This window comes from Callithrix jacchus, chromosome 9 (genome assembly GCF_049354715.1).
Source record: "Callithrix jacchus isolate 240 chromosome 9, calJac240_pri, whole genome shotgun sequence".
In the NCBI taxonomy this organism is placed as follows: domain Eukaryota; kingdom Metazoa; phylum Chordata; class Mammalia; order Primates; family Cebidae; genus Callithrix; species Callithrix jacchus.
In genome coordinates, this window is record NC_133510.1 from 62,179,999 (window position 1) to 62,198,628 (window position 18,630).

Below are 18,630 nucleotides of genomic sequence, written 5' to 3' on the forward strand. Positions count from 1 at the left end.
AGAGGCTTAAGTCTAAGGCACGGAAAATATCATGTTGAAGATGAGCGGGTGGCAGCGACAGAGCCAAAATCAGAGCTGGAACCTGAGGAGAGAGGCGAGTACTGAATCCTATTTACCCTTTACCCTCCCGTCTCCTCAAAGTTGGGGCTCCTCAAAGTGAGGGGTTGGGATTGGCCTCACCCCTCCACCGTGAAGTTAGGGACCGTCCGAGAGAGGGATGAGGAGAATCCCTTATTCTGCGGTAGTGCTTACAAACCAGTATTGTTTCGGACGACAGCGTCACTCCATTTCTGCCTGGAGCATGGGCCCTGCTCTGTGCTGCTGGGCAAAGGGGCCTCGGCTGCCCTTGGGAAATTCATTCTCTTCCGTAGCCAACTACAGGCCACCTCGTTAGGCCTGTCCGGTGGGAGGCAGGGCGACAGGACACACCCCTGCTCTAAGACTGGGCGACCATCGCTCAAGCCGTTTCCGCGGCTTCACCACCAGTGGCCTTCTCCCTACCCCACCCCCAATCCTGTCTCAGCCCCAGCGCCTCTGGTGTCAGCATGGCCACCTCGGTAGCTGGGGCTCTACTGGACCTGCAGGAGATAGGAGAACCCTGAGGAGACTGACATAAGCCTTTGAGAGGAGGGGTGCCGATGGACAGGGAACGGTGTGTTTTCCCTTCGCCCTAGAGGTCTCTTAGCCTCCCGCACAAGAGAGCAGCCTGGATCTCTTGTGTGGGAGGCCACTTGGGGTCTCCCCAGGGTACCGCCCTTCCCTCGGGATTCGTCCCTGTCTCTACCCCGTCCCATCTCCCAACTAATCTCTGTGTAACCATTGCATCAGGCCAGCCCCCTGTTTGGCTCTGCAGCCCTCTGACCTGAGGCTCCACTGCTGATGAAAGCCAAGTCCCACACACTGGAAGGCAAGGGAGGGTTCCCCAGGGAGGACAGCCCTGCAGAGAAATACTCTGAGCAATATTGCATCTCCAGTCCCTAGGGATCGCAGCTGCCGCTCTGCCTGTCCCTTCCCTGTAAGAGTGACTGGGGGGAATTTACCTGTTCATTCTTAACAAATACTTAATGAAGACCTACTGTGTACCAAACAGTCTGGGGCTCAGGGTACATCCGTGAGCAAGAGGAAAAATCATCTCAGTAGGAGGCGTGTACAGTAAACAGAATAAAAGTGCCGTGGAGAACGCTAAAGTAGAGAAAGGAATGGAGACTGTTCAGGTTACAGTTTTACTCAGGTGGTCAGTAATTACCTTAGGTAAACCTCTGCTCAAAACCCTCCAGTGACTTCCATGACATGAAATAGGAATTCACTGGAGGATTTTGAGCAGAGGAATGACCTGTTTTAAAAGGCTCCTCCCAGGCAGCTTTATGGTGAATAGACTTCAGGAGGGGTGGCAAGAGAAGAAATGGGGAGATCTTCTGCAATCAGGAAGTTTCTGCAGTAACAGAGAGGTGGTGGTAAATTGATCTAGATAGGCAACAATGGAATTAATGAGAAGTGTTTATATTCTTCTAAGCAAAGGTTTTTTTTTTCCTGCCTCAGGTTTATTTGTACAAATAGCACAGGAGGACCCCAGCCCCATGCAGATGGCAGCCCAGGGGGGTCGCACCAGTCCTGTCCTCACATTGGCAGACAGAGATATCTACTCTAAAACCTTTGTAGGGGCCTGGGCACCTTTGAGAGCCTGAGCTAGAACTGAAGCTGGAGCTGCAGCCTGGGCCTTGGTTTGATCCTTGGTCTTGGCCTTGGCCTTTGGCCGGCAGAGCCTGAGCCCCTTAGCAATGGGTGCACTAGCACGCTTCCCCAGCTTGGGGTGGGCAATGTAGGCACGTTGATCAAGCTTGAGGCTGACAGTCTTTGGGATCTTGGGCTTAACCTGCTTGGGCTTTACGAGGGCCTTGATGGCCTCGGCATGTGCACGCATGGCCTTGGCATTGTTGACCTGCATCTTCTTTAGGCCCTTCTTGTTGTGCTTCTTGGCAAAGCGCATGTTCCTCAAGAACTTGGGGTCCACCCCTTTAAGAGATTAGTATCTTTGTGATCGGGGTTTCTTGATACCATTTCTGTGCCATTTTCGGGACTGGTTGTGTGTGGTGTGGTTCTTGGACTTGGCCATGTCTGCACCTAAGCCACGGTTCCCAAAGCTCCTAGGACCGGAAGCTAAGCAAAGGTTTTAAAAACTCATTTTTAAAGAATGAGGTAAGAGCCGGGCATGGTGACTCTTGCCTTTAATCCTAGCACTCTGGGAGGCCAGAGATGGGTGGATTACATGAGGTCAGCAGTTCAAGACCAGCCTGGCCAACATGGTGAAACCCCATCTCTACTAAAAATACAAAAATTAGCCAGGCATGGTAGTGTGTACCTGTAATCCCAGCTACTTGGGAGGCTGAGGGTGGAGAATTGCTTGAACCCAGGAGGTGGAGGTTGCAGTGAGCTGAGATTGCACCACTGCAATCCAGCCTGGGAAAAAAAGTCAGAGTCTTATCTCAAAAAAAAAAAATTAAAATTTGCTAGTACTTTGGATTGGATTGCAGGGTATGAGAGAAGAGGAATAAAGTATGAAAATCGAGGTTTTTGGCTTAAGCAACTAGAGTTGTCATCTACTGAGATGGGGATGACCTTGAAAGGGGAAAATCAGCAAGTTTGCCTTTGCACATAGTCTAAAAGATGCCTATAAGACATAAACAAAAAAATGGCAGGTAGGCAGTAGACAGCAGCATCCGAAGTTCTGGAAGAGGTCTAGACTGGAAATGTACATTTGGAGGATGTCAGTGTGGGAATGAAGTTAGGAAAATGCCACGATTTGTTCCTTTCCCTGTAGTTTAGTCTTTACCCTGGCAGGTTTGAGGCCTGCCTTGAATTTAGAGAAAGCTGAGTTGGCCAGGACTTTGCTATTATGTAACCAGACTACAAATGTCAGCAACTAAAAATAAAGGAAGTCAGGTCCTCTTCTGCCCTTGGAAATGACTACAGGGACCATTAAGTATGCATACCCCACAAGACCAGAAGGAAGGAAGGACCTGTAGGAGGCTGGAGATAAAAGAAAAATGAGTTGCCTCTCCCCCTTCCAAAAATGGCTAACATTTCTCTTTGTTACCCACAGTGTTCAAGGAGGAAGTGTATCTTCATACATCACCACACCTGAAAGCAGGTAAACTTAACCTGCCCTTTCCCAAAATCAAGTCCTAAGAGATGCTGTTTAGACTCCTTTTGCTGAGACCCTAAGAGATTATGAAAAGACCTAGAGAAGGTGGGAGAGGAGAGTTTGAATCTGAGCAAGGTTTTGCTGTCAGGCTATTCTGGCTTGCTCCTAACACGGTGAACAAACCACTGTTCTTAAAGAATGTCTTAATGATGGCCGGGCGCAGTGGTTCCCAGCACTTTGGGAAGCCGAGGCGGGCACATCACGAGGTCAGGAAATCCAGACCATCCTGGCCAACATGGTGAAACCTCTTCTCTACTAAAAATACAAAAATTAGCTGGGTGTGGTGGCGCACACCTGTAGTCCCAGTTACTTGGGAAGCTGAGGCAGAATTGCTTGAACCTGGGAGGTGGAAGTTGTGCTGAGCTGATATTGTGCCACTGCACTCCTGCCTGGCAACAGAGCAAGACTCCATTTCAAAAAAAAAGCCTCCTAATGGAAAGATGGTCCTCACAGAAAGCCCCAACAAAGACGGGTCTGCCTTACCAGTATTCAGTCCCCATTAAGGTTAAACTTTTACTAGTCCTCAGTCCCACTTGGGAATTCTATTGGTAGTTTGCAGGGCAAGTACCAGGTCCTCTGTGCTCCCTTCTCCTGTGTGGGGAGCTCAGGCAAATAGTCCTTCAGCTCAGCCTAACCTTGATGAGGACTGAGGATTCTGACTAGTCCTCCAGATCCTCTAAGCATGGACATCTAGGCACTTTGCTTTTTCAAGTCCTGGGCAAAAGCAAGGCGGGAATATTCATATAGACTAAGGGTTGGTAAATTTTAAAGGGCAGGATAGTAACTATTTACATGTCAAGAGTCCTATAGTCTCCAGCATGACTATTCATCTCTGCCACTGCAGCACAAAAGCAGCCATAATACGTAAATACACAGATGTGGCTGTGTTCCAATACGACTTTATCTACAAAAACAGGCATCAGACCAGCTTGCCAACCTGTTTGTCCACCCACTCCCCATTACCCTGCAAATATGCTTTTCCAGACTGATCCAACTGCAGAGATGGCAGCTGAGTCACTGCCTTTCTCCTTCGGGACACTGTCCAGCTGGGAGCTGGAAGCCTGGTATGAGGACCTGCAAGAGGTCCTGTCTTCAGATGAAAATGGAGGTACCTGTGTCTCACCTCCTGGAAATGAAGAGGTAAGAATGCTAGGCCTAAAGCTAAAGGGGGATGTTACCTTTCCCTTCTCAAATAATATCTCCGCCCCCTTTCCTCATTTCCTTGAAGGAAGAATCAAAAACCTTCACCACTCTTGACCCTGCCTCTCTTGCTTGGCTGACCTCTGAGGAGGAGCCAGGACCAGCAGAGGTCACAAGCACCTCCCAGAGCCCTTGCTCTCCAGATTCCAGTCAGAGCTCCCTGGCTCAGGAGGAAGAGGAAGACCAAGGGAGAAACAGGAAACGGAAACAGAGTGGCCACTTGCCAGCCCGGGCTGGAAAGCAACGCATGAAGGAGAAAGAACAGGAGAATGAAAGGAAAGTGGCACAGCTAGCTGAAGAGAATGAGCGGCTCAAGCAGGAAATCGAGCGCCTGACCAGGGAAGTAGAGGTGACCCGGCGAGCTCTGATTGACCGAATGGTGAATCTGCACCAAGCATGAACGGTTGGGACCATCACTCCCCAACCCGGACCACACTACCCGCTTTTCTCAGAAGTGGCTACTGACCACCCTCTCACTAGTGCCAATGATGTGACCCTCCATACCACATATTCAGGGAGGAGGCTTGGAGTTAGACAAAAGAAAGGGTCTCAGCTTGTATATAGAGATTGTATATTTATTTATTACTGTCCCTATCTATTAAAGTGACTTTCTATGAGCCAAGGGTCTTTTACTTTTTCTTCTTGCCTTTAGGGGCTTCAGGGGGTTTCCCCTCAGCTACAGCCAACTGTTTCTTTAGATCCAAGAGTTTAGCCACCTCCGCAGCAACCTGGTTCTTGTCTGCCTTTTGTGCTTTCAGTTCTCGAACAATGTTGCCCTAAGATAAAGGGGAGTGGGGAGAATAACAGTGAGGCAAGAAAAAGACCTATTTAGGATTCAGCTTTTCCAGTCTCCCACAGGGCTTAAGCTTCATACCTGTTTCGTCACTTCATCCATCAGTGCTTGTATCTGCTGGGGCCCGGCTGTTGTGCCAGTCTCTGCAACTGTTGGCTTCAGAGACGTTTTTGCCTGGAGGAGAACAACAAAGTTATCACCAGCTACCATATATATCCCCTAACCTCCAGTTTTATACAGCATCTCAGAGGGAAAGTGATTACCTTTAAGTCGAGGGTCTCTTCTAGCTAAGACAGGAAAGAGAAACTGTAAGTGAGGAAGTGGCAGGGCCAAAAGATGGAAAGAGTGATGGGTAAGGACTACTTAGGGAAATTAAGGAAGTGATGCTGTGGCTGCTGTGGAGTGAGAGCACAGCCTTTTGCTTTCTCACCTGGCCCCCTCCAAAGCGCTGCCTCAAACTTTCAATCTGGTCATTTTCCAATTTTTGGAACAAGGGACTGACCTGTAAAAAAAAGAGTTCCAGAACAACACTGGATTAATGACTCCGAGCATAACACTGAGATAGATACAGACTCAACCTGACTATATAAATGACCTTTCCAACCCCAATCTCTGATGTGTTTTAGAAAAAATGAGCATAACCCTGAGCTAATATCCACTGATTTTAGGAAATTAGTGTCCGCTTTCTCTGAAAGCCCAAAGAATTTATAGGGTCAAAGATTTTTAAGCTGAGGATGTTAGGCTGATCCAGAAACTTAGTGATGTACCTAATTTTTCATCTTGTGTCAAAGAGAAAATGGCTATCCTGTATTTTCCCTGCCCACTGCTAGCATTATGGAGACCAGGTGATCACAGTGTTTCTTCAGACATCTGTCTACTGGTTAGTTTGGCATGCCAGGTCTGGTTTCTGGCATGAAGAGCAAGAGGATGTACAGATAACTCTGGACTTGCGAACAACTACCAAGGACTTTGTATCAGAGATTTAAGAGTCCCATCCCCAAAGTAACACTGGAGGTATGTTAGGTCTTCTCTCACCCACTCCAAAAGCTGCATGGCAAGAGTATCAATTTTAAGAGAGACTGGCTCTTCCACCTACTGTGCCAATCTGGTGTCCTGCTGGTAAGGTACACAGGAAGTTTGTCAGCAGGATACTACAGGCTGGAGGTGGGAGCTGCAGCTGCGCCTGGATTGTGGCACTAACCGTGGGCATGTAAGGCTGAAGCATGACAGAGAGCAAGGCAGCTATATTCACTGCCAAGCCAGTCACTGTGCCTGCCCGTTGCCTGAGGAAGAAGAGATATTAGTCAAGACCTCCAGGAGGATACAGGCTACAAGCCACGTTATCCTTTAGCCAACCCTCCCCGCTTACCTACCTGTCAGCCTCACTGCCTTTAATCTGCTTCCAAGGCTCATTCACCTGAATGTATTGGTTGCCATGTCGAGATATGGTGAGGATACTGCGCAAGGCATCCCGGATCCTGGGAGAGGAGGAAGCAGGTCACAGTGTACTGTCCTACAGGGGCCAATACAAGGCTCTCAGCATGCCAGCAGATGAGACAGAGGTGTCAGTTACCTACCGAACCTTCTCAAGCAGCTGGTGATAGTGCCGGAGCTCCAGGGTGACATGGGCCAGCAGGCGCTGATCATCAGGGGTGAGCACCATCTCAGGCACATAGCCCCCAAAGAACTTAGACACAAACATCCCGGCTCTTGGTTGGGAGTAGGAAAGAAGTGGAGAAAAGAGGGGAAGTTATTATCCAGTCTCCTTGTTAGAATTTCACCCAATTTCCACAACTGTACATTCTCTCAGGATTCCTGCCTGGGAACAGATACCTCCTGGCTCCCTCAAACTAGTAGGCAAAGCTTAACAAATTAATTCTTTACTCTGTCTCTCCCCTAAGAATCTGACTCTGCACATAAAGAAACCTGATTAAGCAACTGTACTTATTTTTAAGAAGTCAATACTCAAAATGACAAGTTGAAATATGTGTTCATTGCTATCAAACAAATACTCTTAAGTAAGGACTATTTACTTATTTTTATTTTATTTTTTGAGAAGGCATCTCACTCTGTTGCCCAGGCTGGTGCACAGTGCTCACTGCAACATCCGCCTCCTGGGTTCAAGTGATTCTCCTGCCTCAGGCTCCCAAGTAGCTGGGATTACAGACGTGTGCCACCATGCCTGGTTAATCTTTGTATTTTTAGTGAAGACGGGGTTTCACCAGGTTGGCTAGCTGGTCTCAAACTCCTGTAGATAAGGACCATTTATTAAATGTGGTTAATGACCAAAGCTGAAAGTGAATAGGACTGACCTATAAGGGTACAGGGGGCTCAGAGAGAGTGACTGAAGAATCCTGAGCTACAGAGGGTACTGCATTAGATTGCAGAAGAGCTGAGATAGGGACCAATGATAGAATGTGAGCCTAAGATAACAAAAACACTCAATGAAGAGTATAGCAGAAGCTTTTTTTTTGTTTTGTTTTTTGTTTTTTTTTTGGAGACAGACCCTTTTGCCAAGGCTGGAGTGCAGTGGCATAAGCACTGCTCACTGTAGCCTCAATCTCGTGGGCTCAAGAAATCATCCTGCCTCAGCATCCTGAGTAGCTGGGACTACAGATATGTGCCACCACGCCTGGCTGATTTTTTTTTGTAGAGATGGGAGACTCACTGTGTTGCTCAGACAAGTCTTGAACTCCTGGCCTCAAGTGGTCCTCCTGCCTCAGCCTCCCAAAGTACTAGGATTACAGACATAAGCCACAATGCCCAGCCCACAGAAGCCTCCTATCCCCACACCAAAATAACCCCTTTCTTCAGCCAAACTTTTCAGTGATCTGCAGGTGAACTATTTTGCTAGGAGATAATACCTCTTCAATTCTACAAAGAACATTAATAAGAAAACAATTTACAAAAACCCACTTTATAACCAACTTTGCTAAATCACATCTCTGTAGCTAACTGTTCCACCAAGCATACATAGCCTCGCATGTGCTAGAACAGATCCCAATTAATAGAAATCAACTTTCCACACTGTCCTCACAGCCTCCTGCTCATTTCCTAGTTCTCTCCACATTCCCCTCTCCTGAGGGAAAATGAGCCCCATCCCGGCTCACTGCTAACTCTTACCCCTTACCACGTCCTACCTGTTGATGAAGTTGCCCAGGTTGTTAAGGAGCTCAGAATTATTCTTCAGCAGCATGTCCGTCCAGGAGAAAGTGCTGTCCTGGCCCTCAGGCCGCATGTACAGCAGATAGAAGCGCCAGATGTCAGCAGGGATCCCCGTGTCCTGGGCCATGTCCCCAAACACTCCCACACCCCGGCTCTTAGAGAATTTCCCATCCTCATAGTTCAGGTACTCTGGACAGAGGAGAATAAGAACCATCTGCTCAAATCACATCCTTCCTGTCTCTAGCCCGCTAACTCTTCTTTTTTTCCTCTTCCTAACCTCAACTATCAGTGTCCAACAACATTTCTCCTTGAGTGGCTGGTATGCTCATATTTTGGGAGTCCCTTCCTATCCATTCTGGCCCTTTTTCTCTTTGCTTATATCTACTACAAAGTTTTAGCCTTGGACTTTTGCTTTCTTCAGGTTCTTGTTTCCTTTCTCTAGGTTGAGTTCTCGTTATTCCCAATTTCATCTCAACTCCTAACTCAAGACAGCATCTCTCCAAGATCTTTTTCTGAGTACTGCCTCAACCCCCATTTCCTATGAACACCCCATCGGGAGTTTTCCAGGGCACCTACCTGTAGCAATGAGGTGGCTGACCAAAGTATAGTTATCCTCAGCTCCTAGGGCTGAACAAGGAAAGACTATGCCATGGAAGGGAACATTGTCTTTGGCCATGAACTGATATAGGTCCACCTAGGGGAATGTATTTAGGAGAGATTTCCTGAGACCTTCAAAGGCCTAAGGAAGACCAGACACCCAACCCTACCACCCCCAACCTACCACCTTCCCCTCCCATGCACAGCCTAACCAAAAACTGCTCACTTGCTCTGGGTTCTTCCACCATCTCTCCCACTGGTCTGTGTAGTTGGCTGTGATGGACAGATAGCCAATAGTGGCATCAAACCAGACATAGAATACCTGGAGGGTCAGGTAAAGGGAAACATGTTAGGGACCAATCCAAAGTCTCAGACTGAAACAAGACATAATCAGCAGTCTATTCTGCTAGCCCAGGGTCTCAACACCAAGACTGCATAATTTGATATGAATAAAAAAGGGTTTTTACCTTGTCTTCAAAACCTTCTAAAGGTACAGGGGTTCCCCATTTGAGGTCTCGGGTTATGCAGCGTGGCTTGAGGCCATCCCGAAGCCAAGAACGTGTGATAAACCAGGCATTGGGTGTCCAGTCACTGCCAGGCAATGTCCTCCCCAACCACTCCTCCAGTCGCTTCTCCAGCTGAGATAGCAGAGAAAGACAGAGGGCTGATTTAGGAAAGTCTCGTATATGGTTAGCATAACGATAAACACATATAACCTTTTTGGAGTATGGTTTGGCAATATATAACTTTTTTCTTTTGGAGACAGAGTCTTGCTCTGTCACCCAGTCTGGAGTGCAGTGGCGCAATCACAATCACAGCTCACTGCAGCCTAAACCTCCTGGGTTCAAGCAATCCTCCTACCTCAGCCTCCGCAATAGCTGGGACCAGAGGTGCACACCACCATGCCAGACTAATTTTTGTAGAAACGGGGTTTGGCCACATTGCCCAGGCTGGTCTTTAACTCCTGAGCTCAAGCAATCTGCCCACCTCAGCTGGTCTGGGACTACAGTTGTGAGCCACCATGCCCTTTAAATTTAGCCTTAACTAAATTTTTAACACAACCAGGGGCAGTGGCTTGCTCCTGTAATACCAGCTACTCGGAAGGCTGAGGCAGGAGGATCACTTGAGGGCAGTTCGTGACCAACCTGGGCAACACAGCAAAATCCTGTCCCTAAAAAAAATTTTTTTTTAATTTTTAAAAATATGGAGCACTTCACAAGTCTGCATGTCATTCTTGTGCAGAGGCCATGATATTCTTCTCCATATAAGGGCCTCACAGTGGAGTACAATGGCACATCATGGCTCACTGCAGCCTCAACCTCCCAGACTCAAGTGATCCTTAAACCTCAGCCTCTTGAGTAGCTGGCACTACAGGTACATGCCACCACATCGGGCTAATTTTTCTATTTTTAGCAGAGATGGGGTTTTGCCATGTTGCCCACCCTGGTCTCAAACTCCTGGGCTCAAGCGCCTCTCCCACCTCAGCCTCCCAAAGTCTTGGAAGTTGGAATTACAGGCATAAGCCACTATGCCCAGCCAATGTTTTTTTTTTTTTTTTTTTTCCCGTAAATAGAGACAGGTTTTTGCTTTGTTGCCCAAGCTGGTCTTGAACTCCTAGCTTCCTTCTGAGACCCTCAGCAGGAGGGTCTCAAAAAAACTTACTCTGCCGCCCAAGCTGCAGTGCAGTGTCTCAATCAAGGCTCACTGTAGTCTCAGCTACTCAAAAGGTTGGGGTGGAAGGATCATTTGAGCCCAGGAGTTTGAGGTTACAGTAAGTTGTGATTTTGCCACTACACTCCAGCCTGGGCAACGGAGTGAGACCCTATCTCTAAGGTATATAAAAATTAAAGGCCACATGCAGGGACTCACGCCTGTAATTCTAGGCGTGTGCAACTACAGTCGTGCACGACCACGCCCAGTTGTTTTGTATTTTTTGTAGTGATGGGGGCTCTCACCATGTTGCCCAGGTTGGTCTCAAAGTCATCCGCCCACCTAGGCATCCATCCATCTAGGCTCCAGTCATCCGCCCACCTAGGCCTCACAAAGTGTTGAGATTACAGGCATGAGCCACTGCGCCCAGGCGCCAGGCTGTTTTACTGTTTGTAGAGTGAGGGTCTCACTATGTTGTTCAGGCTGTTCTCAAACCCTTGGGCTCAAGCAATCCTCTTGCCTCAGCCTCCCAAAATAATGGAATTACAGGTGTGAGTCACTGCATGTGGCCTTAATGGTGGCATAATCACAGCTTACTGTAACCTCTAACTCCTGGGCTCAAATATCCTTTCACCTCAACCTCTTGAGTTGCTGAGACTACAGGATCTCACCACCATACCAGGCTAATTTTTCAATTATTTTGTAGAAACAGGGTCTTACTATGTTGTCCAGGCTGGTCTCCAACTCCTGGCATCAACAGATCCTCCCACCTCAGCCTCCTAAAGTGCTAGGATGACAGCCAAGATAAGCCAATGCGCCCAGCCTATTTATTTTTATTTTCTCCAAGTCCAAGGTACAGAAAGAGGAATACTGTATTTTAAAAAGGAGGCGAGGCCAGGCATGGTGGTTCATGCCTGTAATCCCAGCACTTTGGGAGGCTGAGGCTGGTGGATCACCTGAGGTCAGGAGTTCAAGACCAGCCTGGCCAACATTGTATATAAAAAACATAAAAATTAGCCAGGCGTGGTGGCAGGCCCTTGTAATTGCAGCTACTGTGGGAGGCTGAGGTAGGAGAATCATTTGAATCTGGGAGGCAGAGGTTGCAGTGAGCCGAGACCACACCACTGCACCAGCCTAGGCAACAAGAGTGAAACTCTGTCTCAAAAAAAAAAAAAAAAAAAAAAAAAAAAGAGGTCAATGCTGAGTACAGTTGCTTATGCCTGTAATCCAAACATGTTTGTAGGCAGAGGCAGGAGAATTGCTTGAGCCCAAGAGTTTGACACCAGCCCGAGTAACATAGTGAGAACCCATCTCTACAAAAACATTTTAAAAATTAGGTGGCTGGGCACGGTGGCTCACGCCTGTAATCCCAGCAGTTTCGGGCAGATCACCTGCGATCAGGAGTTCAAGACCAGCCTGGACAACATGGTGAAACACCATCTCTACTAAAAATACAAAAATTAGTCAGGCGTGGTGGTGGGTACCTATAATCCCACAGCTACTCGGGAGGCTGAGGCAGCAGAATCACTTGAACCCAGGAGACAGAGGTTGCAGTGAGCCAAGATCTCGCCATTGCACTCCAGCCTGGGCGACAAGAATGAAACTAAGTCTCAAAAAAAAAAAGAAAAAGAAAAGAAAAGAAAATTAGTCAGATATGGGACTTGGGAGGCTGAGTTGGGAGGATTGCTTGGTCCCAAGAGGTCAAGGCTGTAGTGAGCTATGATCATGCCACTGTACTCCAGCTTAGGTGACGAAGACTCTATTCTTTTAAAAAAGAAAAAAAAAAGAGAGAGAGATAAAAGTACTTTTATATGCATTTGACATTTCTGAATAGACACAAAGGAAAATGAGCAGTAGGAAATACCTCTCACAAGTGGATCTGGGGCTTTCACTTTGTGCCCTGTAATCTATTTCATCTCTTGACAATAGTATGTACAATTCTTTTATTTTTTTTTTTAGACAGAGTTTCGCTCGTTACCCAGGCTGGAGTGCAATGGCGCAATCTCGGCTCACAGCAACCTCCACCCCCTGGGTTCAGGCAATTCTCCTGCCTCAGCCTCCTGAGTAGCTGGGATTACAGGCACACGCCACCATGCCCAGGTAATTTTTTGTATTTTTAGTAGAGATAGGGTTTCATCATGTTGACCAGGATGGTCTCTATCTCTTGACCTCGTGATCCACCCGCCTCCCAAAGTCAATAGTCTGTACAATTCTTAATGGGAATTTAAAACATTTAAGAGTAATCTGCTGCTGGGCACGGTGGCTCACGCCTGTAATCCCAGCACTTTGGGAGGCCAAGGCGGGTGGATCATGAGGTCAGGAGTTCAAGACCAGCCTGACCAACAAGGTAAAACCCCGTCTCTACTAAAAATACAGAAAAATAAGCTGGGCATGGTGGCACGTGCCTGTAATCACTTGAACCCAGGAGGTGAAGGTTGCAGTGAGCCGAGATCATGCCACTGCACTCCAGTCTGGGTGACAGAGTGAGACTCTGTCTCTCTCTCTCTCTTTTTTTTTTTTCTTTGAGGCTGTCTCAAAAAAAAAAAAAGGGTAATCTGCTATCAGTATTTATGGCTAAAAGGGAGGGGACAGAAGAGGCCTCCTGAAAGAAAGGCTCACTTACCTTAGGCAGGTCCAGAAACAGGTGCTGAGACGACTTCACCACAGGGCATGATCGGCAGACTTTACACTGAGGCTTCTGCGAATGGAAATTCCAGAGGATGGATCAGGCCTGCAGGCCAGGGGAGCAGTGCAGGCAAGGGGAAAAGCAGAGAGGGATGAGCAGCTCCTCAGTCTGCCTTCTAGTTCAGCTTCATGCTCACATCCCAATAACTCTACTATATGGCCTGCTCTAAACATAGAGACTCAAATCTTCTCAGTATAACTACATTTGTTCCTCAGAGTTTCAGATCCATGTCCCATCACACCAGAGGAGAAAACGTGTTCTCTGGGCACAGGCTAGGTACAGAGCACTGTACTGTACTTGGCTGTGTGAGGGGAGGAAGGAGTGATTAAAGTGAAGACACAGCCCCTGTCTTTGAGGAAGCTACAAGTGAGGGAGAGATGGCTTGTATAAGAAAGAACTGTGGCCGAGGCCAGGTACAATCGGTCACACCTGTAATCCCACCACTTTGGGAGGCCGAGGCAGGTTGATTACAAGGTCAGGCGATTGAGACCATCCTGGCTAACACGGTGAAACCCCATCTCTACTAAAAATACAAAAAATTAACTGAGTGTGGTGGCCTGCGCCTGTAGTCCCAGCTACTCAGGAGGCTGAGGCAGGAGAATCACTTGAACCTGGGAGGCAGAAGTTGAAGTGAGCTGAGATCATGCCACTGCACTGCAGCTAGGGCAACAGAGTGAGACTCTGACTCAAAAAAAAAAAAAAAAGAAAGAAGTGAAGAAGTGTGGCCAAGCACCGTGGCTCACACCTGTAATCCCACCACTTTGGGAGGCCAAGACAGATGGATCACCTGAGGTCAAGAGTTTAAAACCAGCCTGGCCAGCATGGTAAAACCTCGCCTCTACTAAAAATACAGAATTAGCTGGGTGTGATGGTGTGTGCCTGTAATTCCAGTCACTCAGGAGACTGAGGCAGGAGAATAACTTGAATCTGGGAGGTGGAGGTTGCAGTGAGCTGAGATTGTGCCACTGTACTTCAGCCTGGCAACAAGAGCAAAAAGCCATCTCAAAAAAGAAACAAGTGCAGATCTTACAAAGTAAATTTATTTGTGTGGCAAAATAGACTATATAAACACAGAAGGGTGACAGCTAATGGAGTAGACAGTTAGGTGGAGCTTAATGAATAAAAGCTTCCGAGTTTTGGAGTATTTTTATTTCCATCCTTTAGAGAGGGATTTGTAGTAGATTTTTTTTTTTTTTTTTTTGGAGACAGAGTCTTGCTCTGTCGCCTAGGCTGGAGTGCAATGGCACAATTTCGGCTCACTGCAACCTCCACCTCCCAAGTTCAAGCGATTCTCCTGCCTCAGCCTCCCTAGTAGCTGGGATTACAAGCACCCACCACTATGCCCAGCTAATTTTCGTATTTTAGTAGAGTCGGGGTTTCACTATGTTGGTCACGCTGGTCTGAACTCCTGACCTCAGGTGATCTGCCCACCTTGGCCTCCCAAAGTGCTGGGATTACAAGCATGAGCCACTGTCCCCGGCCCCAAGTAAGTTTTGATATGACTTTTTGAAGGTGAGAAATTATAATTATCTCAGGACCTCTCTCCTGAACTCCACATGCCCAATATCAAACTGTCTACCTACCTTCTCTGCCTGGATGTCTAACAAGCATCTCAAGCTTAACAAACCCAAACAGTATCGCTGCATCCCACCTAAAAGCCTGTTCGCTCCACTCACATTCACAAACAGTACTACCATCTACCCAGGCCAAATACTTACAAGGCATCTTTTTCTTGATCATCCCAAATTCCAGTCTATCCAACTCCAGAGTTTACCTCCAAAACTGTACTTCGAGTCCTTCTACCTTTTTTTCTTCCATTTCTAGTGCTACTAACCTAGGACAAGCCACCATCATCCCATTGCTGGCTTGTAGCCCTGTAGCCTCCAAATCCTTCTCATTTATTTATTTATTTATTTATTTATTTTGAGACAGTCTTACTCTGTCACCCAGGCTGGAATGCAGTGGCACAATCCTGTCTGACTGTAACCTCTGCTTCCTATATTCAAGAGATTCTCCTGTCTCAGCCTCCCGAGTAGTTGGGATTACAGGTTTGTGCCATCGTGGTCTGGATAACTTTTTGTTGTTTGCTTTTATTTATTTATTTTTTTTTTAGTCTCACTTTGTAACCCAGGCTGGAGTGCAGTGACACGATCTTGGCTGCAAACTCCACCTCCCAGGTTCAAGTGATTCTGGAGCCTCAGCCTCCCAAGCAACTGAGATTACAGGCATCCGCCACCATAGTCAGCTAATTTTTGTATTTTTTTAGTAGACACGGTTTCACCATGTTGGCCAGGCTGGTCTTAAAACTCCTGACCTCAAGTGATCCCTCTGCCTCAGCCTCCCAAAGTACTGGGATTAGAAACATGAGTCACCATGCCTGGCCATTTTCTTTTTTTTTTTTTTTTTTTTTGAGATGGAGTTTCGCTCTTATTGCCCAGGCTGGAGTGCAATGGCACAATCTCCGCACACCGCAACCTCTACCTCCTGGGTTCAAGCGATTCTCCTGTGTCAGCCTCCTGAGTAGCTGGGATTACAGGCATCTGCCACCATGTCCAGCTAATTTTGTATTTTTTATTAGAGACAGGGTTTCTCCATGTTGGCCAGGCTGGTCTTGAATTCCCGACCTCAGGTAATCCGTCCACCTCAGCCTCCCAAAGTGCTGGGATTATAGGCATGAGCCACTGCGCCTGACCGGCCCCTAACCGGCGCCTGAACATTTTTGTATTTTTAGTGGGGACAGGGTTGCCATGTTGGCCAGGCTTGTCTCAAACTTTTGGCTTCAAGTGATCCACTTGCTTGGCCTCCCAATGTGCTGGGATTACAGGTATGAGCCACCATACCCAGCCCCTTCAACATACGTTCTTTCTTGCTTCCCTGCCATCCATTTTCCACAGAGCAGCTTGTCATTCAACTAGAATAAAATCCAAATTCCCACAGTGGCTTCGCAGGCCCTCATGATCTGACCCCCGCCTATCTCTCTCATCACATCTCAATCTACCCTCCTCCTCACTCACTGTGCTACTGCTATACTGGTCTTTCCAATTCTGCCTTTTCAGCTCTTAGCTGCCTTATGGCCTCTGCATTTCTTAGTCCTTCTGCTTGGAACATTCTTAACCTCTTATTGCCTGGCTTGTTCCTAATTCTTTGGTTAAACTCTCAGTTCAAATGTTACTGCCTCTGAAAGGCCTTCCCTAACAACCTAAGTTAAGTTTTCCCCCAGAAGTTACTCTCTATCACATTTTCCTGGCAGTTTATTCTGTATCATTTCCTTATTTAGTGTTGGTCTCCTCACCGTACTAAATAAAAGTCTATCTTGTTCATTGCTATATCCCCAGCACCCAGAATCGTAACTGGCCTATTCTAAGGACGCAAAAAATGTATGCTGAATAAGTCAATGAAAGAAATAAATTAACAAATGGCTAGAAGAGAAGGCATTTATGGAAGAGAGAAGGATCTAAACAAATGTAGATTAGGTGGTGTGATGCAAGAGCAAAGCCTGGGAAATATAAACTCAACTTGTCTATTTCTTCGCACAGTGCTCAGCACATAATAAGTGCTCTGGAGGATTTTTCTTTTTTTCTTTTGAGACGGAGTTTCACTCTTGTTACCCAGGCTGGAGTGCAATGGCGTGATCTCGGCTCACAGCAACCTCTGCCTCCTGGGTTCAAGCAATTCTCCTGTCTCAGCCTCCTGAGTAGCTGGGACTACAGACGCGCGCCACCATGCCCAGCTAATTTTTGTATTTTTAGTGGAGATGGGGTTTCACCATGTTGACCAGGATGGTCTTGATCCCTTGACCTCGTGATCCACCCACCTCACCAAAGTGCTGGGATTACAGGTGTGAGCCACCGCACCTGGCCTCAGGGCATTTTTCAAATGAACTAAATGATGAGTTGCTGAGATGGGGCAGAAGGGGACCACTGGTTAAAGGTCTAGAATGCTAAAATAAAAATCCTAAATGGGAGAAGAAGGGAGTCATTTAAGAATAAGGACTGTCTCCTTCCAGGCTCTGATGGAGACCCTTGTCTCACCTTCAGCTCAACAGCATTGATGAGCTTGCCACACTTGTCACACTGGTCACCCCGAGCCTCCTCAAAGCCACAGAAGGGACACACGCCCTCCACAAAGCGGTCAGCCAGGAAGCGAGCACAGCGCTCACATCGCAGTTGCTCCACAGTATCTTGCAGCACAAAACCTCGTGCCAGCAACCGCTGGAAAATGTCCTGCGTGATTCTGGTGAGGTGAGCCAGGGATCGGGAAGAGACAGTCAGAAGACGTGGTGCACCCCTTCCTCCTGCCACTCCAACCAGGGACCCAAATTCAGTGCCAAAGAAATCAGGCAGAAGGCTTCTCAAGGAAAAGGCCATCTATTCATCTTTCCAGAGTTTTACTGGATGAGCCCAGACCCCTCACACATATTCCCCAACTGCCCACACAATCTCTGCCCTCAACACTTTAGAATTTACTTTGTTGCATACGAATGTACCTGTTTTACATTTTTCATTAACAAAAACCTCCAACAGGATAGGACTGTGTCTGTTCTTTAATATATCCTAAAAACTAAGCCAGTCCAAGTGCTAAACTAAACTGCATAGTACTGTCAGTTGGCGGCCTGTCTACTATGCAGTTTTTATATGAATGAGTATGAGGCAGAGGAAGAATGACTGTATGTGCTATAAATGCATACAGGAGTGGGAAGAACTGTCTTAGACTCCAGCAGCCAGAGAAGAAGTGAGGCACTAGAGGAAAGACAGATACTCCCCATGAGCCTGCAATCTGATCTCTTCCCTCCCTCATCTGCTCCTTCAGGCCCTGGTCAGGCTTCTACACACACCAACTCCCCTCAAGAATACCTGAATAGCTGGCCAGGGTGATACTGAGACCCTAAGTTTAGGAGTACCCAGACAGCCACCTGGGTCCCTTCTGTCTCCAGGGTACTCACTACTCCCAGTCCCAGCCTTCGAGCCCCATTTCTGCCTCATTAGAGGAAACTTACTTGGTCTGCTGTGGAGTAGTAGTGCGACCAAAAACATCAAACGAGATGTTAAACCAGCGGTAGATGTCAGCATGGATGATGTGGTACTTGTCACAGATTTCCTGGGGGGTCAGTCCCTCCTCCATAGCCTTGGTCTCTGTTGCTGTACCATACTCATCTGTCCCACACAGATAGAGGGTATTCCACTGGCGGAGGCGAGAGTACCTGCAAGGGAATACGATGATCTTGGGGGTCCCCGCCTTGGCATTCCCATGTCCTTGGGAATCTTCCCAGCCCCACCCTTGAGGCATCCTATTCCTCTGGGACCTGCCCTGCCCTTAGGAGGTCTCTCCCCCAAAAAC

At 47.5% G+C, this 18,630-nt stretch overlaps 3 protein-coding genes and 1 pseudogene across 12 annotated transcripts in view; 2 read left to right on the forward strand and 2 right to left on the reverse strand.

Moving 5' to 3' along the window:
* On the forward strand, nucleotides 1-5,019 carry DDIT3 (DNA damage inducible transcript 3). Of its 6 annotated transcripts, none has more exons than XM_078336286.1 (5): nucleotides 1-94; nucleotides 1,540-2,196; nucleotides 3,101-3,148; nucleotides 4,187-4,342; nucleotides 4,431-5,019. In XM_078336286.1, the coding sequence occupies exons 4-5, from the start codon at nucleotides 4,205-4,207 to the stop codon at nucleotides 4,800-4,802; spliced, it is 510 nt and encodes a 169-aa protein (XP_078192412.1). In that variant the 5' UTR covers nucleotides 1-94; nucleotides 1,540-2,196; nucleotides 3,101-3,148; nucleotides 4,187-4,204; the 3' UTR covers nucleotides 4,803-5,019. The 6 variants fall into 6 exon arrangements, with proteins under 6 accessions (XP_078192412.1, XP_078192413.1, XP_078192410.1 ...); XM_078336287.1 differs by having other exon boundaries at nucleotides 1,540-1,655; XM_078336284.1 differs by lacking the exon at nucleotides 1,540-2,196 and having other exon boundaries at nucleotides 4,047-4,342.
* On the forward strand, nucleotides 1-5,019 carry LOC128928079 (DDIT3 upstream open reading frame protein). Of its 2 annotated transcripts, XR_013521820.1 has the most exons (4): nucleotides 1-94; nucleotides 3,101-3,148; nucleotides 4,187-4,342; nucleotides 4,431-5,019. XR_013521820.1 is itself a non-coding variant. In XM_017976159.4 (3 exons), exons 1-2 carry the CDS (start codon nucleotides 32-34, stop codon nucleotides 3,140-3,142), a joined length of 105 nt encoding a protein of 34 aa, XP_017831648.2. In that variant the 5' UTR covers nucleotides 1-31; the 3' UTR covers nucleotides 3,143-3,148; nucleotides 4,047-4,125. The 2 variants fall into 2 exon arrangements, 1 of the variants encoding a protein (XP_017831648.2); XM_017976159.4 differs by lacking the exons at nucleotides 4,187-4,342; nucleotides 4,431-5,019 and adding an exon at nucleotides 4,047-4,125.
* Nucleotides 4,957-18,630, reverse strand: part of MARS1 (methionyl-tRNA synthetase 1) — a 19,224-nt gene continuing 5,550 nt past the window's right edge. For 2 of the 4 annotated variants that reach the window (XM_035256278.3, XM_035256276.3), the window contains 14 exons: nucleotides 18,290-18,493; nucleotides 17,325-17,526; nucleotides 13,231-13,305; nucleotides 9,425-9,595; nucleotides 9,184-9,279; nucleotides 8,937-9,054; nucleotides 8,336-8,549; nucleotides 6,773-6,904; nucleotides 6,569-6,673; nucleotides 6,292-6,478; nucleotides 5,626-5,697; nucleotides 5,459-5,482; nucleotides 5,277-5,369; nucleotides 4,957-5,178 (listed from right to left, as the gene is read on the reverse strand). In XM_035256278.3, coding sequence (XP_035112169.1) covers nucleotides 5,032-5,178; nucleotides 5,277-5,369; nucleotides 5,459-5,482; nucleotides 5,626-5,697; nucleotides 6,292-6,478; nucleotides 6,569-6,673; nucleotides 6,773-6,904; nucleotides 8,336-8,549; nucleotides 8,937-9,054; nucleotides 9,184-9,279; nucleotides 9,425-9,595; nucleotides 13,231-13,305; nucleotides 17,325-17,526; nucleotides 18,290-18,493 — 1,840 coding nt within the window. In that variant the 3' untranslated portion in view covers nucleotides 4,957-5,031. The remainder of the gene's footprint in view (nucleotides 5,179-5,276; nucleotides 5,370-5,458; nucleotides 5,483-5,625; nucleotides 5,698-6,291; nucleotides 6,479-6,568; nucleotides 6,674-6,772; nucleotides 6,905-8,335; nucleotides 8,550-8,936; nucleotides 9,055-9,183; nucleotides 9,280-9,424; nucleotides 9,596-13,230; nucleotides 13,306-17,324; nucleotides 17,527-18,289; nucleotides 18,494-18,630) is intronic. The other 2 variants (XM_035256279.3, XM_035256277.3) reach the window with 1 other exon arrangement.
* On the reverse strand, nucleotides 10,155-10,225 carry LOC118144650 (U6 spliceosomal RNA; annotated as a pseudogene).

Bases quoted from the DNA above. Each gene is read 5' to 3' on its own strand.
- LOC128928079 (XM_017976159.4), top strand. From the start codon at position 32: ATGTTGAAGATGAGCGGGTGGCAGCGACAGAGCCAAAATCAGAGCTGG. The intron at 95-3,100 runs GCGAGTACTGAA...TGTTACCCACAG, and splicing joins GCTGGAACCTGAGGAGAGAG to TGTTCAAGGAGGAAGTGTAT.
- DDIT3 (XM_078336284.1), top strand. From the start codon at position 4,079: ATGTGGCTGTGTTCCAATACGACTTTATCTACAAAAACAGGCATCAGA. The intron at 4,343-4,430 runs GTAAGAATGCTA...ATTTCCTTGAAG, and splicing joins CACCTCCTGGAAATGAAGAG to GAAGAATCAAAAACCTTCAC.